Consider the following 17,133-nt stretch of genomic DNA (forward strand, 5'->3'; position numbering starts at 1 on the left):
CGGCACCGAAAAGTAATTTCTGTTGAATTTAACGGTTTTTCAACGTTCTCTTTTTCAAAGTGGCACAACGGGTGCAGGTGGAAGCCCTATGATCCGGACCCAGGCACTGTAAACACCAGTTGTGCGGGTCGGTCAGAGAAATGGGCCGTGCACACCGCTGGCACTTCTTGAACCCTGGCTGAGGGGCATGAAAGTAAAAACGGCTTCTGCCAAATCGTAGGCCGAGGCCTCGATGATGGCAATAGGCCCCGCCGGGGCAAACCCGAGAGAAAAAAAAGAAAGGGGTTGTTTTTTGTTTAAAGAAAAAACAATGAAACGATAATAAAAGAAGGAAGATTTACTTCCTCACAAGATTTTCGCGAACGGGAAGGCGAAAAAAGGTCTTTTCAACGGCCGTTGAAAAGAACGCGTCTTCTTAGCTCCGCGGAAACTAAGAAACTGGGGACCGCGCGCCTCCGTCGGGCGGGAAGGCACTCGCGCATGCGCAGTGCGGCCTGCTAGAACTTTCCAAGTTCTTAGAGTCCAATCACTCTAAAATTGTCCGTACCGGGGCTCCGTCGGTGCCGTCACCCATCAGTCAAGAATATGCTGCCTGCTTGTCCTGGGATAAAGGTCTTTACTGCTCTGCGGAAGGTCATTAGTGAGTCTAGCGACTTGATCTGTGTGGGTAGTCGGTTCCATAGCTGAGGTAGGAAATGGCTGTAGGATCTTTTGTACGCCGTACACATTCGGAAGGATCTCCCTGCGGGAATGCTGAGTCTTTGTTCTGCTTTGGAGCAGAGGGGGTGGTTAGGGGTGTATAGGCGTAACTTGGATGCTATGTAGGCTGGGGTTTTTGGTAGAATCTCTTCTGTCATGACCACATCTTCTCTATTTGAAAATCTTATACATGCTTTCTTGTAATTTTTAAATGCAACTCTGGTTTTTCTGCTAATTGTGTAATTGCCTTCCCCTGTCTACAGATTGTGACAAGATTTTCTCTGGTTCATCACTTACTCTGACCAGAACTTTTCCCTTTCTTCACCCCTCCTCAATCAAGCATTTAAAAGGTCCATAAAGCTTATATCCAATTTCAGTCTTTTCTCTCTTTGTGGGGTCGGCACAAGCAGATTTATTTATCAACCTTTATCCTATCTTCAGTGGCATAGAAGGGTGAGAGATGCCTGGGACTGTGATGCCTCTCCCCCTCTTCTCTGCCCCCTGCCCTCTCTGCTGCGCACGCTCCCCCTTCCCTTCTCCCTTACCTTTATAACTTTCCTGGCACAAACAGCATCACCAACTTGTTGCCTGCATTGGCTTTCCCTCCGACATCACTTCCTAGGCACGGGACCCGGAAGTGACATTAGAAGAAGAGCTAAAGCTGGCACGAGCAGCAGGTTGGAGTTGCTGTTCATGCCATCCATTTCTGTATAAAGTTCAAACTCCTCTTACTGACTTACAAGTGCATCCACTCCGCAGCCTTCCAATATCTCTCCTCACTCAACTCCCCCTATGTCGCCCCACCCCATCTCATGAACTCTGATCATCAGGAAAGTCTCTCTTATCCATACCCTTCTCCTACACTGCCAACTAAAGACTCTGTCATTTCTATCTTGCTACACCGTATGCTTGGAACAGACTTCCTGAGTCAATACGTCAAGCTCCATCTCTAGCAGTATTCAAATCCAAGCTATAAACCCATATTTTCAAGGCTGCATTCAACACCTAACTCCCACTCACCATAAGACACCTATGTCCATTCTATCATTCTCTCTGTAAGAAACTCCCCAACCCTATACGTCCTGTCTGTCCAAATAGCACACTTACCGTAACAGGTGTTATCTAGGGACAGCAGGCAGATATTCTTACTGATGGATGACGTCACCGACGGAGCCCCGGTACGAACCACTTTAAAAGTGCATCGCCACTTTAAGTCTTTAGAAAGTTTGCGATAGCCTGCACCGTGCATGCGCGAGTGCCTTCCTGCCCGATGTAGGTGCGTGGTCCCTCAGTTAAGATAAGCCAGCTAAGAAGCCAACCTGGGGAGGTGGGTGGGTTGTGAGAATATCTGCCTGCTGTCCTTGGATAACACCTGTTACGGTAAGTAACTGTGCTTTATCCCAGGACAAGCAGGCAGCATATTCTCACTGATGGGTGACCTCTAAGCTAACAAGAATAGGATGCTGGGAATGTAGGCCTTAGGAAAATAAATTTTGTAATACACTTCTCCCTCCGCATTCGCTGTGATAGGGGATTAACAGAACCGCAAATGACTTTTTCATATGTTATTCGCTGTTTCCTATTGAAAAGCATCGTCAATATGGTGAAATCGTGAATAACATGGTGGGAGACCTGGCCTTTTTCTGAAGGAGAGGCAAAACACGGTGAAGAAAGTGCTGGGAATCAGCTATTTTCTCTGTAAATGCTTGGAATCAGCGATTTCTCTATGCAAGCTGATGTAATTTGAGGGGAGGAGCCAGCAAGCTAAAAACTGTGAATAATCGAAACCGTGTACAGATTGGCTGAAGTGCCCATCCCATCTGGAGAAAGACTCCAAACAATAATGAGAAGTGAATGTATGAACTGAGGACCAGGTGGCAGCTTTACAGATTTCCTCAATGGAAGTAGATCTAAGGAAACAACAGAAGCTGCCATAGCTCTAATTTGGGGGGCTGTGACACGACTCTCCAGTGCCAGTCCAGTCTGAGCTTAACAGAAGGAGATACAGGCAACCTGGCAGAGGTAAGAGCAATAAGGAAAACAACTTTCCAGGTGAGAAACTTGAGATGAGTTGTGGCCATTGGTTCAAATTGTGGCTTCATCAAACTGGAAAGAACCAGATTAAGGTCCCAGACGAAAGGTGGAGGCTTGAGAGGTGGTTTAACATTGACAGTTCCTTTCATGAAACTGTAGACTAAAGGATGAGCAGTGAGAGGTTTTCCCTCAACTAGTACATGAAAAGCTGTAATAGCGCTGAGATGGACTCTGATAGGTGTAATTTTGAGCCCAGAGTCAGACAAATGAAGAAGATAATCCAACACAAAATCCACTGACAAGGAAGTTGGATCATGATGATGAAGACGACACCAGGAAGAAAACCTAGTTCACTTTTGTTGATAACATTGCTGGGTGGCTGGTTTCCTGGGGGCATCAAGAATATGTCAAACGAGCTGAGAAAGATGTAAGTCAGGTGGATTCAGCCCGAGAGAAACCAAGCTGTCAGGTTCGATGACTGCAGGTTGGGATGTAGAAGCGATTCCTGATGCAGAGTAGGAAAAACTGGAAGAGATATGGACTCCCTGGAGCTGAATTGAAGTAGAAGAGAGAACCAATGTTGCCTGGAGCAATGAGAATTATGGCGGTTGCCTCTCATTTGAGTTTGAACAGAGTCCTCAACATGAGAGGAATTGGAGGGAATGCATAGAGAAACAGGCCCGTCCAATCCAGGAGAAAGGCAATAGCCTCCATACGGTGAGGAGAGTACAGTCTGGAGCAGAAGTGGGGCAACTGGTGATTGTGGGGAGCCGCAAACAGGTCCAGTTGTGGAGTGCCCCACTGAGCAAAGATGGACTGGAGAGCTGCAGAGTTGAGAGTCCATTCGTGAGGCTGGAAAATTCTGCTAAGGTTGCCTACTAGGGAATTCTTCTTCCCTTGAATGTAGACAGCCTTTAAGAACAGGTTGCGAGCTGTCGCCCAAGTCCAGATTTTCTGGGCCTCCTGACACAACAGGAGAGAGCCCGTGCCTCCTTGCTTGTTGCTACTTGATTGTCTGTGCGACGGAGGAGGACTTGAGGGCGATGATGGAAGATCATGAGGGCATAATACATCGCTCTGAGCTCCAGGAAATTGATGTGAAATTGCCGCTCTCTGGCGGGCCAGAGACCTTGTGTCTAAAGATCGTCCATATGCGCCCCCCAAGCATAAGGGGATGCATCCGTTGTGATGACCTTGTGATGAGGGGGTAAGTGAAAAAGGAGATCTCTGGATAGATTGGAGGAGGTCATCTACCATTGAAGCAACTGCAGAAGAGATGTTGTTACAAATATATGCTGTGAGAAACAATCTGTCGCTTGAGACCACTGAGACACAAAGGTCCATTAAGGAGTGCAAAGGTGTAGTTGGGCCAGTGGTGTCACATGCACAGTGGAAGCCATGTGGCCCAGAAGAATCATCATGTGTCTTGCAGTGATGGATTGAAGAGGAAGCAGTTGCTGACAAAGGCGGATGAGAGCCTGAAGGCGATCCAGAGGGAGAAACACTCTCATGAGAGTGGTGTCTAGAATAGCTCCAATGAACTGAAGATGTTGAGTTGGAATGAGGTGTGATTTGAGGAAACTGACTTCAAAGCCTAGGACTTGAAGAACGGAAATGGTCTGAGATGTTGTTTGAACCACTTCCCGAGATGAAACAGCCTTGATCAACTAGTCGTCCAGATAGGGAAAGACTTGAAGGCTGTGCAATCTGAGAAATGCAGCCACTAATCTAATCTAATCTAATCTTCAGTTTATATACTGGATCATTTCCCGAAGGAACTCAATTCAGTTTACAGTTCATTAAAAAATACTAATAGGCACTTCGTGAAGACTCTGGGAGAAGACACCAGACCGAAGGGATGGACCTTGTACTGGTAGAGACGTTGATTTATCTGAAAACGGAGATATTTCCAGGATGCCTGATGAATTGGAATATGTGTGTAGGCTTTCTTGAGATCCAGAGAGCATAGCCAGTCGTTCTGATTGAGAAGAGGATAAAGAAAGGCGAGGGAGAGCATCCAAAATTTCTCCTTGACTAGAAATTTGTTGAGAGCTCTGAGATCCAGAATGGTCACAGTCCTCCCGTCTTCTTGGGAACTAAGAAGTAACGGGAGTAGAATCCCTGATTCTGCTGAGAGAGAGGAACTTCTTCGATGGCATTCAGCAGGAGAAGGGATTGAACCTCCTGGAGAAGAAGAAAGGACTGTGCAGGATCCAAAGCAGACTCTCTGGAGGCAGGGTACAAAAATGGAGAGTGTAATCCTGACGAATGATGGTTAAGACCCAGAGGTCTGATGTTATGAGCTCCCAGCAAGCGATGAAAAACTGGAGATGGCCTCTGATGGGCTGAGGCAAGGACTGTAAGATGCTGACAGTGGCTATGCTCTGAAGAAACACGTCAAAAAGACTGTGTAGGTTTTTGGGGAGCAACCTGTGGTTTCTGTTGTTGATGAAGTTGCTGTTTTTACCTTCTAGGTTGACTGAGTAGGAGCAGCAGGCTTGGCAATAAACCGTCACTGGTAAGAAGTCGGTCTGAAAGGACGAGAAAGTGGAGGCTTCTTTTTAGACTTGACCAGAGTGTCCCATCTGGTCTCATGAGCCTTCCAAGTAGCCATGTCCTTGGAGAGACCAAAAAGCTCATCTCCAAGACAAGGAGCATTTGCAAGCCTGTCTTGATGGTTTGCATCCAGTTCAGACACACGAAGCCAGACCAGGCATCTTATGACTAAGGACAAGGCTGCAGCACGGGAGGTAAGTTCAAATATGTCGTAAGTAGAACACATCATATATTTCCTCAGCTGAAACAGATCAGAAATATGATGTTGAAAAGCAGGAAGTTTGTGCTCTGGAATAGATTTCTGGAAAAGTGAAATCTGTTTAATCAAGTACTTGAGGTAAAAAGAAAAAGAAAAACTGTAGTTGCCAGAACGGTTAGCTAACATGGCATTCTGGTAAAGGCATTTGCCAAACCAATCCATGGCTTTGCCCTCTCTGCCAGGGGGTACAGATGTGTAAACACGAGCCCCTGAAGACTTCTTTAAAGTAAACTCCACCAGGAGAGACTCATGAGGAAGTTGGGGTTTGTCAAACCCAGGAATAGGAACCACTCTTTACAAAGAATCCAACTTGCGAGGAGCTACAGGAATGGTAAGTGGCATTTCCAGATTTTTATAAAAAGTTTTCCGTAAAATGTCATGAAGGGGAAGCTTGAGCAGTTCCTTATACGGTTGATCATAATCTAAAGCCTCTAAGAACTGTTTAGAGCGTTTGGAGTCAGCTTCCAGTGGAATGGGTAAAGTTTCTGACATTTGATGAAGAAACTTGGAAAAAGATGATTTTTCAGACAATACAGGAGTCTCCTGAGAGGAATGTTGAGGTGAATCATCATCAGAAGAACCTACATCTTCAGAAAGAAGAGGATCCTGTTCAGAGTCTCCCCACAAGTCTGAATCCTGAACAGAATGTGGACGGTGCCGAGAACTAGGTGCCGAAGGCTCGATATGCTTTAGCTTTTGTAATGCCTTTCGGGACTGCACTGGAGTCGACTCTGGTGATGTCTGCGTCGAGAACCGACCGGTGCCGATGAGTCGAAGGTGCCTTGCGGGAAGCGTCCGCACTGATGGAGTATCCACTGCAGGTGCAACCGGTGTCGAGGACTCAGACCAGACTGGCACTGGGGGAGTCGGTGTCGACATGGGCACAAGTTGGGTCGGCACCAGCATTTGGAAATGCTCACCCAGTTCCTCCCTAAGCAAAATGTCAATTTTTTGCTTGAGGGTAAGCACTGGTATCACTGGCTTTTTTGACGGTACCTTTGGTGCGGCTCTATGTTCCGACGATGAGGAGGCTGATGACGAGGCAATCACCGATATCAGAGTACTTTTTGGGCTTCTTTGAGGTCGGCAGGACTTGGCTCACTGCTACTTTGACCTGAGGCCCAGAAGGGGTGGAGGAAGGTTTCTTAGCCGGCTTATTCACAGAAGGCTGCGACACCGAAGGTATTTCTGTAGGTGTAAACTTGGGCGTCGATGTCAAGTCCCCTTCCATACCGATGCTGAAGAGACGTCACTGTTGAATGAGGCGGTTCTTCAAAGTTCTTTTCTGAAAAGAAGAACAGCGGGAACAGATCTCCAGATGGTGCTCAGGCCCCAAACACTGGAGAAACCAGTGATGCGGGTCAGTCATGAAAACGGGACGAGCACAACATCCACACTTTTTAAAACCCGTATACGGGCAGGACATTGAAGGAAAGACAGTCCCAGCAAAATAAAAATCGGAGGCCAAGGTGGTTGAACTTACCCCGCCAGGCCGAACCCGTGAGAGGGAAAAAACGAAAATGTTTACTTTTTTTTTTTTACAGAAACAAAAGAAAGAAATAAAGAAAAAAAAATAAATGACTGAACAGTCAAAGAAATCCACGAGAGTGGGAAGGCAGCGAGAAAAATTTTCAACAGCTGTTGAAAACGCGACTTCTTAGCTCCGAGCGACTGTGTGCCTACATTGGGCGGGAAGGCACTTGCGCATGTGCCATGTGGGCTATCGCAAACTTTCTAAAGAATTAAAGTATAAATGCACTTTTAAATTGGTCCGTACTGGGGCTCCGTCGGTGACATCACCCATCAGTGAGAATATGCTGCCTGCTTGTACTGGGGTAATAGATTGTAACCTCTTCTTAGGAGGCACCATCTATTGCATGTTAAATGTAAAGCACTGTGTATGCTTTTTAGTGCTATAGAAATGATAAATAATAGTAGTAGCAAGCAAAATCCCGAATTCCCTCCTGGAGCTGAGCGGGTTACGAAGTATGATGGCCAATTTGAAAAGGGCTATTATTGGGGTCACAGTTATAGTAGACAGTCAGCTCTTTTTCCCCCACATATGATGAGCTCTTAAGGTGAGGTAGTGTCCCTAGCCAATATTTTCTCAAGTATCTACAAATCTAATTTTTTTTTTACTGAAAATGAAAGTATCTTTATACAGCTTCCTATAGGGAAGTATCTACTAAATATAAAGTTATATTAACTGAATGTTTTACTTCTTGATCCACTGCTAGGGCCATATTCACAGAACCTTTCAAATGGTCATCCCTTACTGAAGATCTCTTCAGTACCATAGGTTAATTTCCAACAATGCTACCTGATCCTGTAAGTTTCTGATTCCAAGTGGATTTTATCACAGAACTAAAGGAGAAAATCTATGCTTTAGCCCTCAGTATCCTATCATTTCACAGTCTTTATTTATTTTTTCAATTTTCTATACCGTTCTCCCAAGGGAGATCAGAATGGTTTACATGAATTTATTCAGGTACTCAAGTACTTTTCCCTGTGTGTCCTGGCGGGCTGGGGCAATGGGGGGATTAAGTGACTTGCCCAGGGTCACAAAGAGTAGCGTGGGTTTAAACCCACAACTTCAGGGTGAAGAGGCTGTAGCTTTAACCACTACACCAAACATAGGTGTCAGTTCTGTGGGTGCTTGAGCACCCCCCAATATTGAGCAACTCAACAACTCTAATGAGGGAACATTCACTTATGTTGAGTGTAGCACCCCCAATTAATGTGAAAAGTTGCCACCTATGGGTAAGAGTACTTTGAGAGGTAACTATGTAATATACACTAACTCCCAAATCACAGAGAAAAATCATATTTTGACAATGTTTTGCTTGAAGTAAGTTGGAAATACTGAGAGCACAATGTAAAGGAGTTAACTGATCTTCAAAATACTATACAACTAACAATTGAAAAAATATTGTTCAAGCTGGCGTGGCTTACATGAACTTAAAACCAAGAAATGTATCAACACTTTTGACCTGCTGGAACATTTTTTTTTTTAAATTCCAGATATAGTTGGTGCTTTCTGAGAAAGTAAAGCGAGAAATAATGGAGGCGAAAAACATACTATGTGCTTGACTTACAAGCTTTCCCCTATTCTGTGTCTATGGGGAAAAAGTATACTCAATTAGGGCCATGTATAAAGGAAAAACTGAATAATTACCCAAAAGGTCCAGTCTGTATTCCAGGCATTCAGACTGGATGCCAGAACCTTCTGTGCACCTGTGCCAAGATTCCCTTCTTCTGCCAGAGATTTACTTCCATTTATGTCCAATTCATTTCTTGACTGTGGAAAAACATTTTCGTATATTTAAATGTTAACAAAAAGATCATATTTTCAAGACATTAGATATACTGTATTTGTATACAATAGCTCTAATCCGAATTGGAATACTAATTTGCAGAATAATGTATATACAGCTACATTCAGATAATGTTTTGGAATAGGGAAATGAGACATCCAGGATAGGATGTGCTCAATTTCTTTTTTATAAAAATCTCTTTCAAACACAAAAGTCTGTCCCAAACACAGAGCCATTTACAGCCTATCGTGCCAGCAAATACACAGATAACTGACAGGATGTCTAGAAAAGAGGATCTTAACATGCGATACACGTAGCCCTAAGGGTATGCGAACCGCTGGTGGGGGTACGCAGCACTGTGTGGGTCTCCCAACCCCCTTCCCTATTGGCCCATTTTGTACTAATATTATTTGTTTCTTTCCTATAATTATTGTATTTCAACCCTCGTCCCTATTGTAACATGTTGGCCTTGTATTGTTCTAGTACATGTCAGTAATTTGTAATATTATTTTCTATTTTAAATTGTACATCGCTTAGAAGTACTATAAGCGATATAATAAAATTTTAAATAAACCTGAAACGACCGGGGATCCCATGTTAGCTTAGCAGGCTTCTTTCTTTGCACCTCTAGCTGCATGCCTCCTCCACAAAAGCTACGTGCACACTCCCAGAATGCCACCGAAGCCAACCCGGAAACCTTTCTTCTGTCGTCAAAACTGACATCAGAAGGAAGGCCTGAGTGCGGTTGAAAGCAGGAAGGAGGAGCCCACTAGGATGGCCCTGAAAGGAGCAAGCACATTAGGACAAGTAAGGGAGAGATGGGACATGAACGTGGAACACAGGAAGAAAGAAGGGACTGGGAAGGAGTGCTTTGGGACATGAAAGCAGCATGAATTTGGGACAAAGGCTGGAAGGAAGGAGGGAGGGGGCACAAACTCAGGACACAGAAGGGAGGAAGGGGGCACGAACTTGTCACACAGGAGAGACGGAATAGAAAGGGAGAATTTGGGGGCATGAGTGTGTGAGAGAGAAAGAGACAGTGCACATGGGGAGGGAGAGAGAGGAGTGAGGTAGAGATGCATGGGGCAGAGAAGGATGAGAGGGAGAAATGTTGGATATGATGGTGAAGTGGAACATATTGAAAAGGATAAAAGGGGGAGGGATGTTGGACATAGTGGTGGAGGGAATGGAGGGAAAGATATTGCATGGTGCTGGTGAGGAATGATAGGAGAAATGTTGGGCATGGGGCTGGTGGACAGGGGCAAAAAATGCTGCACACGGTCCGGTGGATGAAAGTGGGAGAAATGTTGGATGTGGGAGTAGAGGGTGTGGGAGAGATGCACCCTGGATCCGTCTCTCTCTCTTTCACCACTCCCTTAGGAGCAAGGGAGAGAATTAAAGGAGAGATGGTGGACAGTGAGAGAGAGGGAGACATGTTGCAAATGGGGGTGGAGGAGAGGGAGAAATGTTGTGCAGCAGTGGGGTAGTAAGGAGGAGGTGGTCTGCCCTAGGAGACATGTTGGTGGGGGCACTGGCACCCCTCCTCCTCCACCCCCATCTCTTCCCATTCCTCCCCTTCACGCATGCGCCCCTTCCCTTCCCCCGTACTTCTAGTTGAAGTTGTTGTTCACGGCAGACAACAATATGCTCTTCGCGACCCCATCAGCTCTCCTGCTGACGTTACTTCCGGGTGCTATGCATATCAGAGGGAGAGCCAACAGGGTCACAAGGAGCACGTTGTTGACTGCCGTGAACAACAACTTTAACTGGCGGTACAGGGGAATGGTGGCTTGTGTGGCAGGCGGGATTGGGGAAGAAGCGGGGGCAGACAGGATCATTTGAATGGGGGACGGAGATGACGGCGGGGAAGGGGCACCACCGTTTCGGGCACCTCTCACCTTCACTACGGTACTGCTGTGCAGGAATGGGGAGGAGAAAAAGAGGGAAAATGTCCAGGATAGAATGGAGTGAGGATGCTCTAAATGGGTGGCAGGGAAGAGAGAAATGCTGGGCCATGGTAGGAGGAACCAATGGACAGCAACCACTTCAAGAAGAATTTGCAGAAGGCAGGAGGTGGGAATGAGGGATGTCACAGTCAAGAGTAGGGGAAAGGAGAGAGAGAGAAAGCGTGAAAGAGACAGAAAGTGTTGGACTCATGGAGAGAGAGGAAGATATGGATGAGGAGGACAGAAAGGAGAAATGTCACACTAAGGGGAAGGCGGAAAGGGCAGAATGAAAAGCTGGACTCATGGAAAAACAGACAGCAGTGTTTGGGGAAGGGAATGAGGTCCAGAAAAGAGGAAGTGTGGAGGCTCAAAGAAAGAAATGTTGGATTGGTGGAGGAAAAGACTAACATGCACCAGGGAGGGAAAAGCACAGTTACTTACCGTAACAGTTGTTATCCAGGGACAGCAGGCAGATATTCTCAACATGTGGGAGACGTCACCAACGGAGACCCACAGCGGACAGCCTCGCAAGCAGACTTGCTTGAAGATCTTTTAAGAGCTTACGAGTGCTGCACCGCGCATGCACGAGTGCCTTCTCGCCTGAGTTAGGGCGCGCGTCTCCTGTGAGGTACCTCAGTTCAGATAACTAGCTAAGAAGCCAACTAGGGGAGGTGGGTGGGTTGTGAGAATATCTTCCTGCTGTCTCTGGATAATATCTGTTACGGTAAGTAAATGTGCTTTATCCCAGGACAAGCAGGCAGCATATTCTCAACATGTGGGTGACCTCCAAGCTAAGCATAATGGGATGGAGGGAGAGTTGGCAAATTAAGAAAACAAATTTTGTAAAACGGACTGGCCAAAATGGCCGTCCCTTCTGGAGAAAGTATCCAGACAATAATGAGAGGTGAAAGTATGAAACGAGGACCAAGTGGCAGCCTTGCAGATTTCCTCAATAAGAGTTGATCTGAGGAAAGCTACAGACGCCGCCATTGCTCTAACTTTGTGACCCATGACTCGACCCTGCAGAGGGAGACCAGCCTGAGCTAGCAGAAAGAGATGCAAGCAGCCATCCAGTTGGATATGGTTCGCTTCGAGACAGGATGCCCCAACTTATTTGGATTGAAGGAGATGAAAACTTGTGGGGCTGTTCTGTGAGGTTGAGTGCGTTGCAAGTAGAAAGCCAAGGCACGTTTACAGTCCAAAGTATGAAGGGCAACTTCTCCAGGGTGAGAATGAGGTTTTGGAAAAAATACTGGAAGAACAATAGATTTATTAATATGAAAATCCGAGACAACTTTAGGCAAGAATTTTGGATGAGTGCAGAGGACCACCTTGTCATGGTGGAAAACTGTGAAAAGTGGATCTGCAACCAAGGCTTGTAACTCACTAACTCTTCGAGCAGACTTAGGGCAATGAGAAAGACGACTTTCCAAGTGAGATACTTGAGATGAGTCTTTATCAATTGGTTCAAATGGAGGCTTCATCAATTGAGCCAGGACGACATTGAGATCCCAGACCACTGGAGGCGGTTTGAGCGGTGGGTTAACATTGAAAAGTCCTTTCATGAAGCGGGAAACCACAGGATGTGCAGACAGAGGTTTCCCCTCGAGAGGCTAATGGAAATCAGTAATTACACTAAGATGGACTCGGCTAGATGTAGACTTGAGGCCCGAGTGCAATAAGTGAAGTAAATAATCCAAAACTGAAGACAAGGAGGTACATATTGGCTCCATGTTGCGAGTAGTACACCAAGCAGAAAATCTAGTCAATTTCTGATTGTAACACTGCCTAGTGAACGGCTTTCTGGAAGCCTCTAAAATGTCCTGTACAGATTGAAAAAACTGTAGAGAAGCAGTTAGGTTGAAAGGTACCAAGCTGTTAAGTGAAGAGACTGCAGGTAGGGATGCAGTAAGGACCCTTGACTCTGAGTAAGCAGAGAGGGAAAAACTGGTAGAAGCAGAGGCTCCCTGGTGCTGAGTTGAAGTAGAAGGGAGCACCACGGTGGTCTGGGCCACTGAAGAGCTATCAGAATCATGGTGGCATGTTCTGTCTTGAGTTTGACAAGAGTCTTGAGAATCAGAGGGAATGGAGGGAAGGCATAGAGAAACCAATCTGTCCATTCCAGGAGGAAAGCATCTGCCTTGAGGCAGTGAGGCGAGTATATCCGGGAGAACTGAGGCAGCTTGTTGTTGAGGAGAAACGCAAAGAGATCTGAGGGGTCCCCCATTGAGCAAACACCTGATGTAGAGGCGAAGAATTGAGTGTCCATTCGTGAGGTTGCAGAAGACGACTCAATTTGTCCACCAGACAGTTGTGCTGACCTTGAATGTATACGGCTCTGAGAAAGATGTTGTGATGAACTGCCAAACACACAACTTCAGAGCTTCTTGACAAAGGGAGTGAGATCCCGTGCCTCCCTGTTAGTTGACATAGTATATGGCGATTTGGTTGTCTGTCCGTCCGTCCGGATAAGGACTACTTTGTCGTGAAGATGTTGAAAAGCTTTGAGAGCATTGAAAATCGCTCTGAGTTCCAACAGATTGATGTGACAGAGATAGTCTGAGGTGGGACCAATGGCCTTGAGTATGGAGATCGTTGAGATGGGCTCCCCATGCGTAGGTTGACAAATCCGTCGTGAGAACCTTCTGATGAGGAAGATAGTGGAAAAGCAAACCTCTGGAAAGATTGGAAGAGAGCATCCACCAGTGGAAAGATTGTCTCAACAAAGGAATTAATGTAATGTGTTGAGAGAGTGGGTCGGTAGATTGCTGCCACTGAGATGCTAGGGTCCACTGAGGTATGCAAAGGTGAAGTCTGGCAAAAGGAGTCACGTGAACTGTAGAGGCCATATGACCGAGTAGAGTCATCATTTGGCTCGCTGAAATTGATGTGAGAGAAGACACTTGATGGCAAAGGCGAATGAGAGCATCTTGGCGTGGTTGAGGGAGGACCGCTCTGAGCCGGACAGTGTCCAGAATGGCTCCAATGAACTGAAAAGTTTGAGAGGTGTGCAACTGTGATTTTAGAAAATTGAATTTGAACCCCAGACATTAGAGGAACATAATAGTCTGTTAGATTGCTGCAATAACCTCTTGTTGAGAGGGGGCTTTGATGAGCCAGTCATCCAGGTATGAAAAAACTTGAAGACCCTGGGTACGGAGGGCTGCAGCCACCACCACCACCAGACACTTTGATGAGGCGAGTCCGAAAGGAAGAACTCTGTATTGCAGATGAAGATTCCCCACCCGAAATCTTAAGTATCTGCGAGAGGCTGGATGGACTGGGATATTAGTGTAAGCCTCTTTGAGATCCAGAGAGCATAACCAATCCCCCTGATCCATCAGGGGAAACAAAGTTGGTAAAGAAAAAAATCCGAAACTTCTCTTTGACTAGAAATTTGTTGAGGTCTCTGAGGTCCAGAATGGGTCGTAAATCCCCCGTCTTCTTTGGGACTATAAAATAACGGGAATAAAACCCTGTGTCCCGTTGGTTCAAGGGAACCTCCTCGACAGCTCGAAGGCGAAGAGCCTGAGCTTCCTGAAAGAGAAGGGGAAGTTGCGACGAACTGGAAGGAAACTCTCTTGGAGGGAGATCTGGAGGTACTTGAAGAAAGTGAAGTGAGTATCCCTCCCGAAGGATGTTGAGAACCCAGAGATCTGAGGTGATCAGTTCCCAATGGTGATAAAAATGGTGAAGTCGACCTCCAGTGGGCAGAAGAGAAGTCTGATGGAGGGAGGTTGGTATGCTCAGACTGAGAATGTCAAAAAGACTGAGCTGGTTTAGCTGCAGCAGGAGTCTGTGGTTTCTGCTGTCTTTGCTGCTGTGGTGGACGTCTAGGCGGGGGCCTGGAGAAAGCTGGCATCGTTTTCTGAGGATAACAACGTGGTGGAGGCTTGTAAGGCCGAGCAGTAGGAGTCTTAGGCTACGGCCGAATCAAGGAGGCAAAAGAGCACTCATGTTCAGAGAGACACTTTGTAGCAGCCTCGATGGAATCATCAAAAAGTTCAGTCCCTTGGCAAGGCAAGTTCACTAGACGATCCTGTAAATTAGGGTCCATGTCCACAATGCGGAGCCAAGCGAGGCGACGCATAGCCACCGCAAAGGCAGAAATCTAGATGAGAGCTCAAAGGCATTATTTTAAGGAAGTGATTAAAATAAGCAGTGAAAATGTAATTGTAGTTGAGAATTCTATTCGCCATCATGGAACTCTGATATAGCCTGCGGCCAAACTTGTCCATGGTACAGCCCTCCCTGCCTGGAGGGACCGCAGCGTAGTTCTTAGATGGTTGAGCTTTCTTTAATGAAGATTCCACAACTAAGGACTGGTGAGATAATTGGGATTTCTCAAACCCCTTACAAGGGACGGTGTGATACCTGGATTCCAGTTTAGAAGGTATGGCCGTAATAGAGTAAGGAGTTTCCATATTCCTAAGGAAAGTTTGTTTTAAGACAGGAGTCATGGGAAGCCTCAAGGTCTTCTTGGGTGGATGAGGCAACTCCATGTCGGCCAAATACTCAGGAGTGTACTTAAGAGTCAGAGTGGAGATCCAACTGAAGAGCTTTCCCCATGTCAAAGACAAATCTCGCAAATAAGGTAGAGAAGGAGAAGGAGAGCGAGACCTAGGAGCCACAGAATAGGATGGAGAAGCTTCTCTGGAATATTGAGGAGGCGGCTCAAGAGTCCAGCACCCTGGTCACCGAGGAAGCTCCACTACCTGTGATAGGAGGAGTCAGAGAGTGTTTGCGCTTGAGAAGCCTCGATGGTGAAGTCCCCGAGGTCCAAGGAACAGAGTGGGTCGAGGCATGAGGAGAAAACTCCCTCGGAGGCAGTCTCGATGGAGGAGTCTTCGACCTGAACAGGCTTCGAAGCAAAGCAGCAGGTGTAGAAGCTTTGCAAGACCGAGACTTACGTTTAGTTTTTGGAGGAGCCTCGACGGCCCTCGATAAACGAGACATAGAAGACTCAGTACTGGGAAGAGGAGAGCCCTTTTGCTCGAAAGAAGACTCCTGACTCCACTTGGAAGCAAGATGCCTAAAATGCCTTGAGTGATGCCTCAGTTGAGGTTCAGGAGACTCTGCCCCAGGAGGAGGTGAAGAGTCACTGGATGATAAGCGATGAGACTTTTGAGGCTTGCCTCGATGTGCTTCGACAGGAGGCTCAGGCTGGCTCATAGGAAGCAGTGTCGAGGCCAGGACAAGTTGAGCCATGACCGATTTTTTTTTAAAGAAAAAAAGATAGAAGACGCGAGGGGACAGTGACTGAAAGAAAAAAAAACAAAGCCACAGTGCGAGAAGGCAACGAAGAGCTGCAGAGCTGAAGTCAACAAGACTTCTCAGCTCTGCGGAAAACATTGAACTGAGGTACCTCACAGGAGACACGCGCCCTAACTCGGGTGGGAAGCGACTCACGTATGCGCGGTGCAGCACTTGTAAGCTCTTAAAAGATCTTCAAGCAAGTCTGCTTGCGAGACTGTCCACTGCGGGGCTCCATTGGTGACGTCACCCTCATGTTGAGAATATGCTGCCTGCGTATCCTGGGATAATTACCATTTTAGATGACGCAGCAACAGCAGCTGCTGGGAAGATGATGTCCACATCCCTCCAGTTCAGCTCTTGAGGTAAGGTGGAGGGGGGTCCGGTCACGACAGGTAGCTTAATGCAGTAAGAAAGAGTGGGCATCTCTCCTGGTGCCGGGGGAAGGGAGGGCGTAGTAGGATTTTTTTTTATTTACTTAGTGCTGCAGGCAGGAGAGTAGGCATCTCTCCTGCTGCAGGGGGGTCGCGGCCGGGTCAGCAGGATTTTTTTTTAAGTTAAGTTGCAGGCAGGACAGAATGGACATCTCTCCTGATGCAGGGGGGTTGCGGCCAGGTCGGGGGGGGGGATCATGGCAGAATTTTTTTTTTAACTTGTGCTGCAGGCAGGAGAGTGGGCGTCTCTCCTGCTGCAGGGGGAGTCGTGACGGGATTTTAGGCAAGGGCTGTTGTGATGCAGCGGAGAGAATGGGCATCTCTCGCTGCATCACAACACAAGAGCAGCGGGAATGTGGGCATCTCTCTTGCTGTTGTTGTGTTTTGGTTTTTTAATGGCGTTGACAGCGTGTTTTTTCTACGCATGTGCCCGATGGGCACATGCAAATTTAGGAAATCTTTGCTACTGTCCGCCGACCTTATTTGCATGCACAATTTTTAAAGAATGTCTTGGATTTTTAGATTCGGTATCAGAACAGCTGCATTAGCAGACTATCGCTTTTTAACAACGGGTTTTTGAGAATCTAACCCTCAGTGACAAATTAGAGTGAGAAGAGAAAATAAATAAAAAGGATTAA

The 17,133-nt window shown here is 46.6% G+C and overlaps 1 protein-coding gene across 4 annotated transcripts in view; it reads right to left on the reverse strand.

Annotated features, from left to right (window-relative positions):
- Positions 1-17,133, reverse strand: part of GRAMD1C (GRAM domain containing 1C) — a 304,544-nt gene that overhangs the window by 286,877 nt on the left and 534 nt on the right. For 2 of the 4 annotated variants that reach the window (XM_033941944.1, XM_033941942.1), the window contains exon 2: positions 8,724-8,846. In XM_033941944.1, the coding sequence (XP_033797835.1) occupies positions 8,724-8,846 (123 nt within the window). Of the gene's footprint in view, positions 1-8,723; positions 8,849-17,133 lie in introns of those variants that run through there. The other 2 variants (XM_033941943.1, XM_033941945.1) reach the window with 2 other exon arrangements.

This window comes from Geotrypetes seraphini, chromosome 4 (assembly GCF_902459505.1).
Source record: "Geotrypetes seraphini chromosome 4, aGeoSer1.1, whole genome shotgun sequence".
NCBI classification, from domain to species: domain Eukaryota; kingdom Metazoa; phylum Chordata; class Amphibia; order Gymnophiona; family Dermophiidae; genus Geotrypetes; species Geotrypetes seraphini.